Source organism: Neoarthrinium moseri (assembly GCF_022829205.1).
Source record: "Neoarthrinium moseri strain CBS 164.80 chromosome Unknown scaffold87_Wmoseri_CBS_16480, whole genome shotgun sequence".
In the NCBI taxonomy this organism is placed as follows: domain Eukaryota; kingdom Fungi; phylum Ascomycota; class Sordariomycetes; order Amphisphaeriales; family Apiosporaceae; genus Neoarthrinium; species Neoarthrinium moseri.
Genome location: NW_026055201.1, coordinates 53,825 through 68,404, shown reverse-complemented (window position 1 = coordinate 68,404; position 14,580 = coordinate 53,825). Strand labels below are relative to the sequence as shown.

At 50.0% G+C, this 14,580-nt stretch overlaps 6 protein-coding genes across 6 annotated transcripts; 4 read left to right on the top strand and 2 right to left on the bottom strand.

The window, feature by feature from the left end:
- Window positions 1–147: 147 nt before the first annotated feature.
- On the top strand, window positions 148–1,647 carry JN550_012490 (uncharacterized protein; the record flags this gene model as incomplete). Its single annotated transcript, XM_049310971.1, has 1 exon — window positions 148–1,647. One exon carries the CDS (start codon window positions 148–150, stop codon window positions 1,645–1,647), a length of 1,500 nt encoding a protein of 499 aa, XP_049165534.1.
- An 888-nt stretch (window positions 1,648–2,535) lies between these two features.
- Window positions 2,536–3,765, top strand: JN550_012489 (uncharacterized protein; the record flags this gene model as incomplete). The annotated part of the gene is made up of 2 exons (XM_049310970.1): window positions 2,536–3,259; window positions 3,314–3,765. The coding sequence occupies 2 exons, from the start codon at window positions 2,536–2,538 to the stop codon at window positions 3,763–3,765; spliced, it is 1,176 nt and encodes a 391-aa protein (XP_049165533.1).
- Window positions 3,766–4,634: 869 nt separating this feature from the next.
- JN550_012488 (uncharacterized protein) lies at window positions 4,635–6,010 on the top strand (the record flags this gene model as incomplete). The annotated part of the gene is made up of 2 exons (XM_049310969.1): window positions 4,635–4,894; window positions 4,942–6,010. 2 exons carry the CDS (start codon window positions 4,635–4,637, stop codon window positions 6,008–6,010), a joined length of 1,329 nt encoding a protein of 442 aa, XP_049165532.1.
- Window positions 6,011–9,063: 3,053 nt separating this feature from the next.
- Window positions 9,064–10,834, top strand: JN550_012487 (uncharacterized protein; the record flags this gene model as incomplete). Its single annotated transcript, XM_049310968.1, has 5 exons — window positions 9,064–9,231; window positions 9,649–10,296; window positions 10,359–10,472; window positions 10,526–10,633; window positions 10,709–10,834. The coding sequence occupies 5 exons, from the start codon at window positions 9,064–9,066 to the stop codon at window positions 10,832–10,834; spliced, it is 1,164 nt and encodes a 387-aa protein (XP_049165531.1).
- A 434-nt stretch (window positions 10,835–11,268) lies between these two features.
- JN550_012486 (uncharacterized protein) lies at window positions 11,269–12,190 on the bottom strand (the record flags this gene model as incomplete). The annotated part of the gene is made up of 3 exons (XM_049310967.1): window positions 11,269–11,976; window positions 12,066–12,088; window positions 12,148–12,190. The coding sequence occupies 3 exons, from the start codon at window positions 12,188–12,190 to the stop codon at window positions 11,269–11,271; spliced, it is 774 nt and encodes a 257-aa protein (XP_049165530.1).
- A 995-nt stretch (window positions 12,191–13,185) lies between these two features.
- JN550_012485 (uncharacterized protein) lies at window positions 13,186–14,245 on the bottom strand (the record flags this gene model as incomplete). The annotated part of the gene is made up of 3 exons (XM_049310966.1): window positions 13,186–13,583; window positions 13,669–13,919; window positions 14,001–14,245. The coding sequence occupies 3 exons, from the start codon at window positions 14,243–14,245 to the stop codon at window positions 13,186–13,188; spliced, it is 894 nt and encodes a 297-aa protein (XP_049165529.1).
- Between the last annotated feature and the right edge of the window lie 335 nt (window positions 14,246–14,580).

Sequence of the window (14,580 nt, the reverse complement as noted above, 5' to 3'; positions counted from 1 at the left end):
GATTCGTCAAACCAGTTTCTGCCTTGCAACAAGTCTCTTACATTTAATGTGCAAGAAGAACTTTATCTTACAACATATTCTCCAGTCTTCATAGAGACGGAAGATCGCTTTTCCCTCTCAAGCACCCAATCAAACCATCTATTCTCTATGGCTACCAACCTCCCTGCCAATTTCTCATTGCCGGCCTCAGCGGCATCTGGGGCACTGAGCTTTGATGTTATCATCATCGGTGCTGGCATATCTGGCATAAATGCAGCCTATCGTCTTCAAAGCCAAGGCCCGTCTGGCCTGAAATATGTCATTCTCGAAGCTCGGGACTCCATGGGAGGCACTTGGGATCTATTCCGTTATCCGGGAATCCGATCGGATTCCGACATATTCACGTTCGGCTTCCCTTGGAGCCCATGGAAACACCCTGAGTCTCTTGCAGCTGGAGACAAGATCAAAGAATATCTCATTCAGTCAGCTCAATCCGCCGGTATAGACCAGCACATTTGTTATCACCACAAGGTTGAGGCGGCGAACTGGAACTCGACGACACAAAGCTGGGCGTTGAATGTTAAAGTGTCTGGTGAGGCGAGTCCTGTGGTGTTTCACTCTCGCTTCATGCTCCTCGGCACTGGCTATTACGACTATGATTCCCCACTGCAGACAACGATCCCAGGCATCGAGAACTTCCGAGGCAAAGTCATCCATCCCCAATTTTGGCCTGAGGACTACGACTACACGGGCAAGGATGTCGTCATAATCGGAAGTGGAGCTACTGCCATCACCATCCTCCCATCGATTGCTGACAGAGCCAAACGCGCTACTATGCTACAGAGGAGCCCTGGATACATCTTCTCTTTGCCTTCCAACAGCTTCTTCACAAGATTGCTTTTTGCCATTTTGCCTGCTACAGTGGCACATTTCTTCAACAGGCTTATCTGGCTATTTCGGAGCTACCTGACAACTGCATTATGCAGGTCTTGCCCTGGACTTGCCAAGATGATCATCAAGCGGGTGACAATCCAGCAGCTGCCTCCGGATGTCAAATGGGACCCAAACTTCAAACCCCGGTACAACCCATGGGAGCAGCGATTCTGCGCTTGCATGAACGGGGATTTCTTTGCAGCTCTTCGTTCGGGAAAAGGCGATGTTGTCACGGGCAAGATCAAGAATGTCACCCAAAATAGCATTGAGCTAGAGTCCGGTGCTGCTCTGCATCCAGACGTGATTGTCACAGCCACGGGGCTGAAGCTGAAGTTTGGTGGAGGAATTCAATTTGCGCTGGATGGCCAGCAATTTGACGTGGGCGAGAAGTTTGCGTGGAAAGCAGCCATGCTTCAAGACGTACCGAACCTCCTGTTCATGACGGGTTATGAGACGGCATCTTGGACTTTAGGTGCTGACGTTAGTATCCAGCTGTTCATTCGGGTACTACGCCTGATGGAGCAGAAAAAGGCCAAGGTCGCCATACCAAAGCTGTCCAAGCTTGATGGCATGGAAGAAAAGCCTATGATGAACCTCTCGTCTACGTATGTCAAGATTGCGGGAAAGGTTCTGCCAAAAGGTGGTACAGGTCAGTGGAGTCCCAAGACCAATTACTTTGCAGATATTGCTGGGGCCAAATGGGGCGACGTCACCACGGATTTGGTCTTTCTGTAGAGCATCGCCTTAAGATGCAGGGCGCGTGGCAGAGCTATACTATGAGAGACTAGTCTCGGTTACTGTAAATCGTATGTACATACTTGGGGTCTGATTATCTGATAGTGCAAAGCTTGTAGGCCTGTCTACCCCATGAATTCATTGACTGGTTCCCGCTCCTCGCCGGCACATCAACTCTGCCCCACCTATCTTTCCCGAACATGGAGCTCACAGTAGTGCTAGACCTTCACGGTAGCTTGCTGCGGCCTACGGAAGGTATTGTAGTTGAAGATCACGGTCGCCCTGCGACGTCATGTCAACCACGAACTAAAAGGCGATCAACCATCCCAATAGCGTGAAATTACTTACCAAGCAGCTCACATGGGTATGGAAGTCGGGCTAGCGCTGATCAATGCGCATGTAGATCAACGCGTGTCTATCCTAAAGAGGTTAAAGCTATTTGGGGGAGAGCATGCCGAGCCTCCAGTTCTACAGTATGGGGTTGGCTGTGCGGGGCTGAGAACGGTCTCGCTTGTTTTCTTGGAAGTCCTAATTCACTTTACGAATTGTTACACGTGGACAGGTAATCAGGCTGGACGACTTTGAGAATCGCTCTCATTCCGAGGCCATTTTCCCTGGAAGTGACATGTGAACTTTTAGGTCGCTCAGATTTCATACCCTGCACTTAAGTTAGATTTGACGCTATAACTGTCGATGGATACAGCCGCGCGCCAGATATATACCGTAGCATCAAGTACGCGTGGAACTGCACCCGTTGAAGGCCAACATAAACCTCCTTACTTTTACTTCGGAATACTATAAATCTTGAGTGAGTCATCGCCACTTGAGACTGCATTTCGTCCGAAGAAAGAGAACCATTCTGACAACGCATCGATATCAAGCACCATCATGTCTCTGAATCTCGGTTCCGGCTGTCTGGGCAATCTCACATCTGACGAGGAGCAGAAGTTGCAGGCGTCATGGGTCCACCTACTCCGTCTCTGTGGCATTGAGAAGGCGAGCCTTCCACAGGCGACCCCAGATCTTAGTGACACACTTTTGCCTCACCTCAATGATGCATCCCCAGAGAGCTTTCGACGGAGCTTTTGGAGCTTCATCCTAGCAGAACATCCAGATGCACTAGTTCTCCGCTTTTTACGAGCTCGCAAGTGGGATGTTGAAAAAGCAATGGTCATGCTCGTCTCAGCTATGGCCTGGCGCGATGAGAGAAACATCGAGGGGACAATCATTCACACTGGTGAGGATGTTGCATTTAAAGACCATCCATCGGCAGACGACAAAGCCTTCATCGCACAGTACCAATCTGGCAAAAGCTACGTCCGAGGCACTGACAAGGAGCATCGACCCATCTATGTCATCAGGGTTGCGCTGCACGACCCTCAACTGCAGTCAGCGGAGGCCATGGAGTCATATATCCTGCACAACATTGAGAGCATCCGGATCCTTATAAAGCCGCCAAACGATAAGTGCTGTCTCATCTTTGATATGACTGGATTTGGCTTAAGAAACATGGACTTTCACGTGGTCAAATTCCTTGTATCAGTCTTCGAGGCACGCTATCCAGAAACTCTTGGATTGGTGCTTATCCACAGTGCACCATTCGTCTTCTGGGGTTAGTATTTGATCAGTTATGTCCGTAGGTTGTTATTCTAACATGTGCAAACAGGAATCTGGAACATCATCAAGGGCTGGTTGGATCCTGTCATTGCGTCCAAGATACATTTCACCCGCAAGAAGACAGACTTATTGCAATTCGTTTCAGAGGATAATTTGCAAACTGGCTACGGAGGTACGGATAGCTGGACATACACTTACTCTGAGCCTGTGACAGGAGAGAATGCGAGGTTGAAGGAAGAAGAGAAAAAGGCCAAGATCCAGGAAGAGCGCAGTGAGCTCATACGTGAATTTGAACAGGAAACTGTCGGGTGGGTTTCCCCGCAGTGTCAGTCCTCCCCTGACAACAAGAACGAATCAAGACGGGACCAGGTGACACGGCAGTTAGGCTTGAACTATTGGAAGCTGGATCCCTACATTCGAGCAAGAACCTACTATCATCGAGTAGGTGTGGTGGATGATAAGGGTGAAGTAGACTTCAAGGCCGCTGGACATGAGAAGTGAAACCCTACCAAGCCCGCCAGTTCATAGGCTCAAAGAAACAATTCATTCTGCAAATTTGAAGCTAGGCATACGAGGGTGAACAAGTGCAATATTATGAAACTATGTCAAGACCGCAACTTGGAGAACCGCTGCAATAAGCAGCTTACTTGGAAACACCATAAACCACCATAACCCATGTTTACTTGTTTCAGCCATTATGCAGATTACGAAAGCTGCGGTAAGGGAATCTAGCAACTTTATCGGTGCGAAAAGGTCATTGATCTCGTCTCTTACGATTCCGCAATCTTGTTTCTTTCTTCACAAGCAGGTCGCCGTGCATTTCTAGAAGAGTTGGAACGTATCACCCACTACCTAATCACATGCACCCAACCTAGCTCTTCGAAATCCTCGGTTTTATCCCAATTGCGGAATTTTTGAGACCGTAGATCGTCTGCAACTCGCCTATCGAACAAGACGACCTCGCAAATGGCTTGGCTTCCGATTGATTTCTTCTATATGTACCACGGACCAAGGCTGACCCCAACTAATCGCCCAAGCTAATGCAGCTCTAGCAAGAAGCACACCACTCCAGCGAACATGAATGGTGATAGGACCACCAAGGTGGGAGCTACCGTGCGGGGAACACGGTCAGTCCGCGATTGTAATGTGGGGGAAATTAAATCAGGCAAGCCGGCAACCAGGTCTAGAATTTGGTGATCCGACCGCCGCCATGGTTGGTGCACAAGTCATGGTTCATCTTCTGGCTCTTGGAAATTGGGCACATGGTAAGGTGCTGCGGCCATAGTTGTCTCGTAAATGTCGCTGCAATCTGCGATCTCTTCCTGTTAGCACAACCATCAAGCATTCCAAGTTCCTCTTTGAAAATCAAAATGGCATCACAAATCCACGGGGCCGTATCTCAAGGCAAGGCCCAAGGTCAACAGGTCACAACGCCTGACGGTAGAGAAGATGCATCCGTCCATACCAGAGAAGCGGACGAGTCATCCTCGTTGGGAGACCATGTTCATGATAAACGTGCGCAAGAGGCCCTTCCAACGAAGAAACAGAAACTCAAACAGCACTTTGCAAAATACAAGTGGTGGTATCTGGCCCTCACCATAATCATCCTTGCTATCTTGTTACCCCTTTTGTAAGTAATGAGGCAATGACGCACGCCGTTTTCTGACAGTAGGCCAGCTTCCTGGTTATTCTTCCCGCTATTGTTCAGCGCATTGTCGACAACCAAGGATTACCTGTAAACGGAGGGTCTTTTCTTACCCTGTCGCCAACGCAAATGATGGTATCTCTTTCAACGTCTTTGAACACACCACTGCCGGCCGATATCGATGCTACAACACTTTATCTCTACAACCACGGCACGGCCAGTTTCTCTCCTTTCGGGAGCTTGATCTTGCCGGCATCCCATGTGAATCACGACACAGAGATTTTGATAGTGAATCAGACTGTTACGGTCACCAACCAAACCGAACTGGAGTACTGGTTGAATCATGTCTTTGATGACCCCACGGTCGAGCTTTCTGTCCGCGGTGATGCAACAGTCCATCTTGGGGCGTTGCACTCAAATGCGCACATTGACAAGACCGTGACAGTCGCTTCTCTAGATAAACTCCGAGGGTTTGAAATAAAGAGCCTGTCGCTTGTATATCCTCCCGAAGAGGACGGCACCAACCTCAAGGGCACAGTCAACCTCCCTAATTGGGGTGCACTCACCCTAGGTCTCGGTAACCTCTCATTTAACCTCATGTCCGGGCAGGTCAGAATCGGTCTCATTACTATTTTTGATGTTGTGCTTCCACCAGGAAACAACACGCTCAACTTTTCGGGGCAGCTTTTCCTCCATGATCTTGTCCAGAATTTTGGCAAGGTCCTTGACGCGCAGGCCGAAGCGCTGAATAACGGCCAGATTCAGCTCGATGCAACAGGCAACACTACGATTGTCAACGGCGAGCGCATTCCTTATATTGAGAGTGTTCTCAATAACAAACGTCTTACATCGTACCTGTCGGTCATCAAGTTTGTGAGTGACTTGATCAACAGTGTTACTGGAGGTGGTGATTCTTCAATCGTTGAAATTTTGGAAGAAGTTGTGGGGAATAAGACACTCATAGAGCAGGCGTTATCTCACTTCAACAAAACCGGGATAGCAACTTCGACGAAAATCAAGAGAAAGACGCCCGTGCTCTTCAACGGGCGAAAGGCCGTTGACCTGCTAAAGATTGGACTTAAAATGGCAAGAAGGGTCTAGCGCCAGATTCAACTACTGACGGGATATGAGCATTGAGTAATGAATATATGATAAACACAATTATTCTGCAGAAAAACGTGATGGGTATTTTGATAAATCTAGTACAGTATATTGGGATGCCCCCAAGCTACTACGAATTACTGATCATCTCGGGATTGCTTGGGAGTAGTAAGAATTGAAAGCTCTATTTGTGATGGTACAACTTCAACCAGCCTACACTTGTATATTCCCAAGCCCCTGGAACACGAAACGACGGATGTCAACCCTCACACACTGTCGCCTTGGGATGCTAGTGGATCATGACATGGAGGCACGCTTTGCACATTACTCATACACCCAGCACAAAGCAATTAAAATCTATGGCTTCTCGCTGTCGTTGAGGCAATCCAGTCTGATTAACGTCTGAATAACGCTTTGACATTATCGGCAAAGTTATTCTAGCCAGCAAACGCATCTCGGATGTTTTTGCAGCTATTGACAATCTGTTTTCCAGTGCAGTGCTTTTAGTTACCTATCCCAACTGCTAATGGAAATTATAATGGCCACATATCTTCCTTCAAGGGACTTCTCTAATTTGCCCGTTCCATGTCCCGAGTGCTCCTACTCGCGCCACTATCACAATCAGTCAGCTAGCCCTGTCAATAAGTCGGCGCACACCTGCATCCGTAATATCGTATTTGGCTGTCTGACTGTCATTGTAGTTCATTCATTTTCACTCCGTTAAGACCATGTTCCAGAAGAGAGTGTAAGAGTCAGCCACTAAAAGAAGAAACGTTGATAATACAGCGTACTTTCAAGCCTGGGCTGGTGTTTATATGTCGAGTATCATGTTACGACGCAGATCCAGCGTCTTTTATGGCCGACTTCCAGAGGAAATGCCGTGTAGTGTGCAACAATTCACCGATTTTCCTAGCTCCTGGCTCGTTGTGCCAAACTGTGTAATTAACTATGCTCGAAGTCTTGCAAACCGCCGATACTTCCTAGGATATTCGTAAATCATACAATATGCCTCGACACAAAATCCCATAGAAGGCTTGGAAACGTAATTTCTAGCCTTGCCGCGATTCCAAGTGGTTACCGATCTCTCTCTTGAGCGATATTACCCTATCACAAGCGGGATTGGGAACAGACTCTCGCAGCGTACAACATCTACTTCCGAATCAAGCAAGCTATTTGCTTCTGTGTAAGAGAGAAAAAGGAAAAGAGAAAGGAAAGAAAGAAAAAAAGGAAAAAGAAGGAGGGGAGGGAAGGGTCTCCTTCATAACGGCGACAGATTGTTAATCCCTTAGTAAACATTGCCCTGGTGCATCGTGTCTAACTCAGCCCTCGGGGTCGGGTGTGCATGTAGTTCATTTCCATGGTAGCGTGTGTCATCATGGAAGTCACGAACTACTATCGTTGGTGATGAATACGACTTGACCTCTTGCCTTTGCTCCGGACTGTTATTCAGGACTAGTGGTGTCTCTGGCTTGCGATGACTACGCCGTGCTAACACGAATAGCGTGAAGAGGCATGCAAGTAGAGGTACGCCAAGACCTATACTAAGCCCTGCCCCGAGAGGGACGTTGAAAGTTGATGGACACGTTTCTGTGTGTACCGAACTGCCTGAGCTGGGCGTAGAGCCAGGAGACCCCGACAATGATGCGGGAGGATCCTGCGAGGTGGACGTTGCCGTAACAGGAGCAATTATTTGAGAGCTAGCTGTGGTCGTTCTATATTGGCTGACAAGGTCGAGTGTTTGGTTTGTCTCCAGTCGAGCGATTGCATAGTTTACAAGCGTAGCATTGTTCCACTGTATGCCTTTGCCTTCTAAGCAGCAATTTTCTCCCCTTGAATCAACTTGTTGACAACACCACCCATTGAATTCGTTGCAGAAGCGAAGGCCGGCTTGATTGTTGCTGACTGATGGCAATTAGCAAATTCCAATTTTTTCTGTTGGTTTCATTGTGGAATCTTCATCTTGAAACACAGCGAAGGAATCGTTCTCAACTTACGGTAGCTACAAATATTGGGGCAGCTGCTTCCCCATTGTTTGTCTGTACATGCACCTCGATACATAGCACCGACATCTAAACTCTGGCAAATGCCGTTACTATAACATGCATCGCGGGACACACCATCGTGATAGCAACAAGCTCCGCCTTGATCACTACACTGCTTGTAGTTTAAAACTTCCTGGCCGTTGGGCCAGTAGCATGCTTGGGAACAAGCGATATGGACGATGGACCCGGTGACAGCTAGTACAAGCTTAATTGCGATGATGCGCATTGTGAGGGAGTCGCGGGGTTTAAATGCGGTATCAAAGTTGAAAAGAGAAATTGAGAACGCAAAAAGTTTGGGTGAGGGGGCAGAGGCTCCTGAAAAGATCCAAGGCTGTGGCTGGCCACCACAGATCAGCAGGATGCAGCCTCAATTTCCCAAGAAGGCTGCATTGAACAAGCCATAGCGTTCAGCTTCAACCACGATTGATCGAACAGGCTCACCAGAGGGATGCGTTAAAAAAAGCCACGGCGTTGGGCTGCAGTCGCGATTGATCAAACCAGTTCATCTAATGCATATACCAACCGCAGCCCCCAATGTCTGAAACATGTATCATCTAAGAAGCCAATGGTAATCTCGGATTTTAATCAAGTGTGCAAGGCTGCGAAGAGGCCTGGAGGCTCGCCTCGCCCTGAGCAGACAAGGCCGACGGGGCTATAGACTGACTCAAAGCAGAGAAGAGCATGAGTATGCAGGTAAAACCCTTTCTGACCGATGAGGAAATTATATATTGAACTGGAGTGGTGCTCCTGTGCCATATTCACCAGGTAACACAACCTCAGCCAACGCAGTCCTCCTTGTCGGTATCGACGAATTGAACGTAAATTGTACGTATAACCAAACTAGACGTACGGATTAACGGTCGTTAAACCGAGTAGTCGTAAAATAAAAGCAAAAAGCCCAACCTGGATCGCGCTTGCGAGCTGAATCATCCGCGCCGCCCTCGGTTCTGCTCTCCTCCGCCTTAGCCGCCTCCGTACCGCCGTTTTGGCCTCCGGCCTCCATTGCCCCACATGGCAACCGTTTCGATACGGCCTCCGGCGCCGCCGGTCGTCATTTCGTTCACCCTCCCCGTCCAGCCCCTGATTGCCGACTGCACCCCACCCGACCTCCGCCCCATCCTGGGAACGCCAAGCGCTTTAAATAGCTCGTTAACCATGGACACGACTGTGGACACTTCCGTCGCGTTTAGGGAGGCGATGCTGACCTCCAACTTGATTTTTAAATGCTGCCCTGCGCGCTCCTTAGCTGGAGTGTCCGATCGTTTGTTCCCATTGCACTTTCACTTTCGCTTTCGCCCCAATGGCTGAGAACGTTAAGCTAGAGGCATCCTTGTTAAAAATGGTCTCCAGCCCTCTTTATGTCAAACTAGAAGCTGGATAAGGAGGTCAACCAGGCAGGCATGGAGTTACGTGATTCGCCATTTCTGGCTGGCGCAATTTTACGAGGAAAGCTTTGAGGTTTCGAGGAAGTAGAGGAATGGAATAACACACAAGTCAATCAATTATACGCGACCTACCAGCGAGGTCGCGATTCAGTAACCAATAGTTCGATTCTGACTGTCTGCTGCACCGGAAGTGTGCTGACCAAAGTCGCAGTTGCCGATCGGCGGTGCATCGGCGGCCATCTTCTTCTTCCTCGTCCATCTAAAGCCTGCCCCAACGGAACTGCAGCTCACCGGTGAGAAACTCAAGACCATCGATGGGCCTGGCCTTGTGCTCTTTGCAGCTTCCATTACCATGCTTCTCTTGGCACTCCAGTGGGGCGGTGTCGAGTTCGCCTGGTCATCCTCAGTCATCATCGGGTTGTTCGTTGGTTTCAGCGTAGTCTTGGTGCTTGCCGTGGGCTGGATCATCCACCGCGGGGATAGTGGTCTGATACCGCCCCGGATGTTCACCGCCAACCGCAACCCAGCTTTACTGTGTGCAGCCGCGTTCTTCGTCAACGGGCCTTTTCAGACCATCATTTACTGGCTGCCAGTCTGGTTCCAGGGTGTTTTGCAAAACTCACCGACGGCCAGTGGTGTCAATTTCTTCCCAACTGTGATTGCGGACGTGCTCGCAGCCTTTATCGGTTCAGCCCTGGTATCGCAGCTGGGCTGGTGGAACCCGTTCGTGATTTTAGGCTCAATCACCGTCAGTATCGGCGGCAGCCTGCTGACGACCATTTACCCTGATGTCCCTGGGGATCACTGGATTGGCTACCAGATTCAGGGTGGCGTTGGGTACTCTCTTTCCTCGAACCTGGTACGTGACGCAAGGAAACTCCTAGCTGTGAACCAATTGCTGACTCTAGCTCCTTTCACAAGTCCCATCTTGCCATGCAAACTTCGCTACCTCAGGATCTTGTTCCGCTAGGAGCTTCAACGTTGCTCTCCGTCATTTCAACCAGCTGTGCCATATTCATGGCCATCGGGCAGGCAGTATTCCAACAGCGACTGCGCAGCAATCTCGATCCTCTGATATCGCAAGATAGCGTGACGACATTATTGACTCGGGTGTAACGCATCTGGACACTCTGGTGGACCCTTCTATTTTGCGAGATGTAGTTGACAAGTACAGCTTGTCAGTCACCCAAGTCTTTGTAAGTGACCACTACCCCTCAGACATGTTTCTACTCATATACTGGTACCTCTTGTTGCTAATTTTATGATACTAGTATATTCCTGCTGTGGCTCCAGTTATCTCATTTTTCCTCGTCCTGGGCTGTAAGTGGATTTCCACCAAAAGCAAGCAGGCCCCAGAAGCTACGGAGAAAGTAGACACCGCAAAGGCTGATGTATGACGGGGAGTCGGGATCGAGCATGGCGTACCATGTGGTCGAGAGCAGCTATCGCTGTGGGGAACGGCATCACAAATTTGAACCTTCTATTTAATCATTTGAGTTTTATAGCTGTTCTAGTAATTAATAGACACCGCCTTTGGGTGCATATTTGAGCTTCATTGGGGGAATGATAGCGTGAGAACCTGCAACCCCGAGCAAGCCCCCACCTGACTTCGAAGACGAACTCAAATACCAGATCATGACAAGCTCGCAATACTTCACAGTTAATTACAACACGTCTTTTTCTTAATAGGAATTTGATTGGGTGCCATAGCCTGCGCAGCACCGACATCTTCCACCCAAGTCAAGCTATACTTTATCGGCCTGGAAGATGTAGATCTAATAGTATTTCCTACGAGTGCTGACTCGATCTCTGGGCCGGGAAATATGCCCATCTACTTTTTCTCTCCAGCCGCCGCTCGTGCGGCAATGTCCTTTTCGTATTGATCAAACGTCTCGACCCCTTTAGGCACCCCATTCCACTGTAAGCCCTGTTCGTCCATGAGGCGCGCGCGAATTTCCATGCTGCGCTTCCAGGACGGGAGACCGACCATGCCCTCGTGCCACGCGCGGACGCGGGGCGCGCCATCCCAGACCTCGTCCCAACTCTGGTTTAGTACCTCGGCCAGGCGAAAGTTCCACGGCACAAAGGCCATATCGGCATAGGTCATCTTGTCGCCGACGAGCCATTGCTTGTCCGCATCCTTGGCGGCGAGGACGCCCTCGAGCACACTGATGACGCGCTTGATCTCGTTGGCGTACCTGCCGATGGCGGATTGAATCTTCTCGGCGTGTAGGTGCTGGAACCAGCCGCACTGGCCGTAATAGGGACCCTGGTCGCTCATTTGGAAGTGAAGCCACTGGGACTCGAGGTGGCGTTCCTTGTGCGCGTCGTGAGACAGCTGCCTCTTTGTATCGTAGGTCTTGATGAGGTACTGGTAGATCGCGCCAGACTCCCAGAGGGTCAGGTCTGTGTTAGGGTCCTCAATGGCGGGAACGCGGCCATTAGGGTTGATGTCGGTGAAGGGCTTCTTCTTCACATTCTTGAAGCTGAACGACTTGATCTCATAGTTGAGACCAAGTTCCTCCAAAAGGAAGATAACCTGCCACAAGACAAGAGCTGTCAGTAAAGCCGGTTGAGCGCGCAATTGTTCGACTGCGAAAACACCAGATCCCCGGGGATGGTGCTCACCTTCCACGAGTTGGGGCCGGGCGCTGCGACAATGTTACTGGGCTGAGCCTACAAGCCGACAGAGGGGGACGGTTGTGCTTACGAGTCAGCCAAACGCGGATAGGCTCGGGTGGGTTGGTGGCCATAGTGAGATGATCGGAGATATTGCAACGTTCTGCTGCTGATGAATCTTCTTGGCTTTGGATAGAAAACATCGGGTCAGGGCAGGGCTGCTGAAGCGAGTGGATGGAGAGTGCACCGGACTTGTAGCTTATACGTCCCTAGCTCCGGAAATAATATGTCTTACCCATGGAAGTGAGCGGCCAACAGACAAGGCCGTCCCTCTGTGTGCTGCCGCTGAGATGGGGTGAGGCAAGGGAGGGCCTGGCGGGTGCCTTCCCGCGCCGCACTAACCGCCGTTGAGCCGAAATACCGTCGCAAGGGTGTGTGCAGTGTGCAGATCACCCGTATAGGATCTACATGAAAGAGGGGGCAGACTAATGAGCTCACTCAGTAAGCAGGGTTGGCAGTTGGCTTACGCCTGGGACATTATATTGGGGTCTGATACGCCCACCAGCCTGTCGATTGGTCACAAGTGGCGGCCCGTCGGCCTGTTTCGCAGGATGATCCCTCACTTGTATATTCCATATATCAATGTACATGCCTGGCATCCGGTTTCACACTCCCAGACAAGGACTGCCATTTCGAACAACTCATGCAGTATGCATAGTCCTTTTTCGCCAGGCGAGCTGATTACTGCACTGCGCATGTTTGTGGACTTGACTGACTTGTATGGTCAAGTATACGTCCTGAAAGACGTCTGTACACGCACGCAGTAGGGATCTGGACAGGTTATCGAATCACTTTTTTGGCAGCACTGAAGGGGCCTAACTAGTAGCTAGTCCGTGGTCCCAGTACGGTAGCTTCAATACATTGGTGGCAAAGTGTTGCACTGAGACGGAGAGGTTTCTGTGTTTTAGTTGTTGCATATCATGTCGAGTAAGTGATGTCATGCCAGTAGTGAAACTCTAGTCCTCTATTTATAATCGAACACGTAAGGGTACGAGGCACAGCAGTGCTAGATACAATACAACGAACAAACAGGTATAGACATCTTAGCAGTTAACTGGTCGAGTCCTCCTTAAGGCTTCCTTCCAATGACGACGAATCTCTCTGATGCCCCGTAAGCCCCATTCTGCGTTTCTTTTATAGCGGCAGGGAGGAGACGTTTCAGTTCCCCTGATAGTAGGCTGTTCGTGGTCTTGCGTGCAATAAGCTCGTGAATCATCAGACCTACCTCGTGGAACTGGAAGGCAACGTGCGGAGGGGCGTCCCTGGTGTCTCTCTCTATGTCCACAAATCCAGCGTTCGACAAGAGATCGTCAAGCTTTTTCGCCCACGTCGGCTTAAAGCGATGATCCTGGACCAGCAGCAACTTGAATAAATCCTCAAGGTTGTTCGTTTTTGTGTCGGGTCGGGCCTTGTCGAAGCGCAACGTCTCCATATCAGCCTCTTCCCATTGTATATAGCCACCGGGCTCTATTAGGGACGACGTTAGTGCAAGTTCCACGCCGTTTGCAGGCAGTGCATCGGCATGATGGCTACGACGAGATTTCCAATTTACTAAGCATCTGGAAAACCTTTTCAATCACACCTGGAATTTCATCATTCATCAAGACGAACGCGAAGAAGCGTAGGTAAACGACGTCGAAAGCCCCGACGAGCCTGTCTGGGACATTCTTCTTAACGTCCCAAAGCTGCAGCTTTACGTTGGGAGGCAAAACCTCGGGCGGCGGCACGGCGGCAAGCGAGATGTCGAAGCCATCAAGCTCAGTCTGCTCGGGTAGTTGATCTCGGGCGTCCAAGAGCCAAATGCTGTCCAATCAATCATAAGCAAAACAGCTAGGGAATCACGGACAGGGGGTAGCACGAGCATCCTGCTATCTGGATACACACCTTGTGCCCGTCCCTACGTCGGCCACTCTGCCGATTTGGCCGCCATTGGTGATTTTAGGGTGAATCACGTAGCCAAAGGTCTTGGTCCAAAAAATGGTGCAACAAGTTGATACTGCGCTCATGTCAGGATTGTCTCTGGGCCAGGAATCGTCGCGGGTGACTTGGGTCCTTTGACCTCTCGGGACGCACCGGTTGCTGTCGAGAAAGTCTCGCCTGAAGACGTAATCATCCTCAGTGGAAGCCATGATTTTGCGTGCTAGTGAAACCACGAGGCTTGAAGATTACCTAGGCATTCGGCCAAGATGGTGTATATGCCTGGTCAAGTCGCAGTCGAAGGATTCCGGGAGAAATGAAACTGGCCGACGGGGAAAGGGAGGCGTCGTTGGTCCACTGATTTCCGCGTTGCGTGTTGGTTGTGCGCGTGCATGCAGCAGCACACGGAGGCGGGTGTGTTGCATCCTCGTGCGACCTTTTGGGTAGGGCAGTGGTAGACAGTACTTGACAAGGGTCGTACTACTCCGTCCATTCTTGTCTGCGCTCGCCGTATTCCTAAGGTACTGGGCGCAGAGACACACTCAGC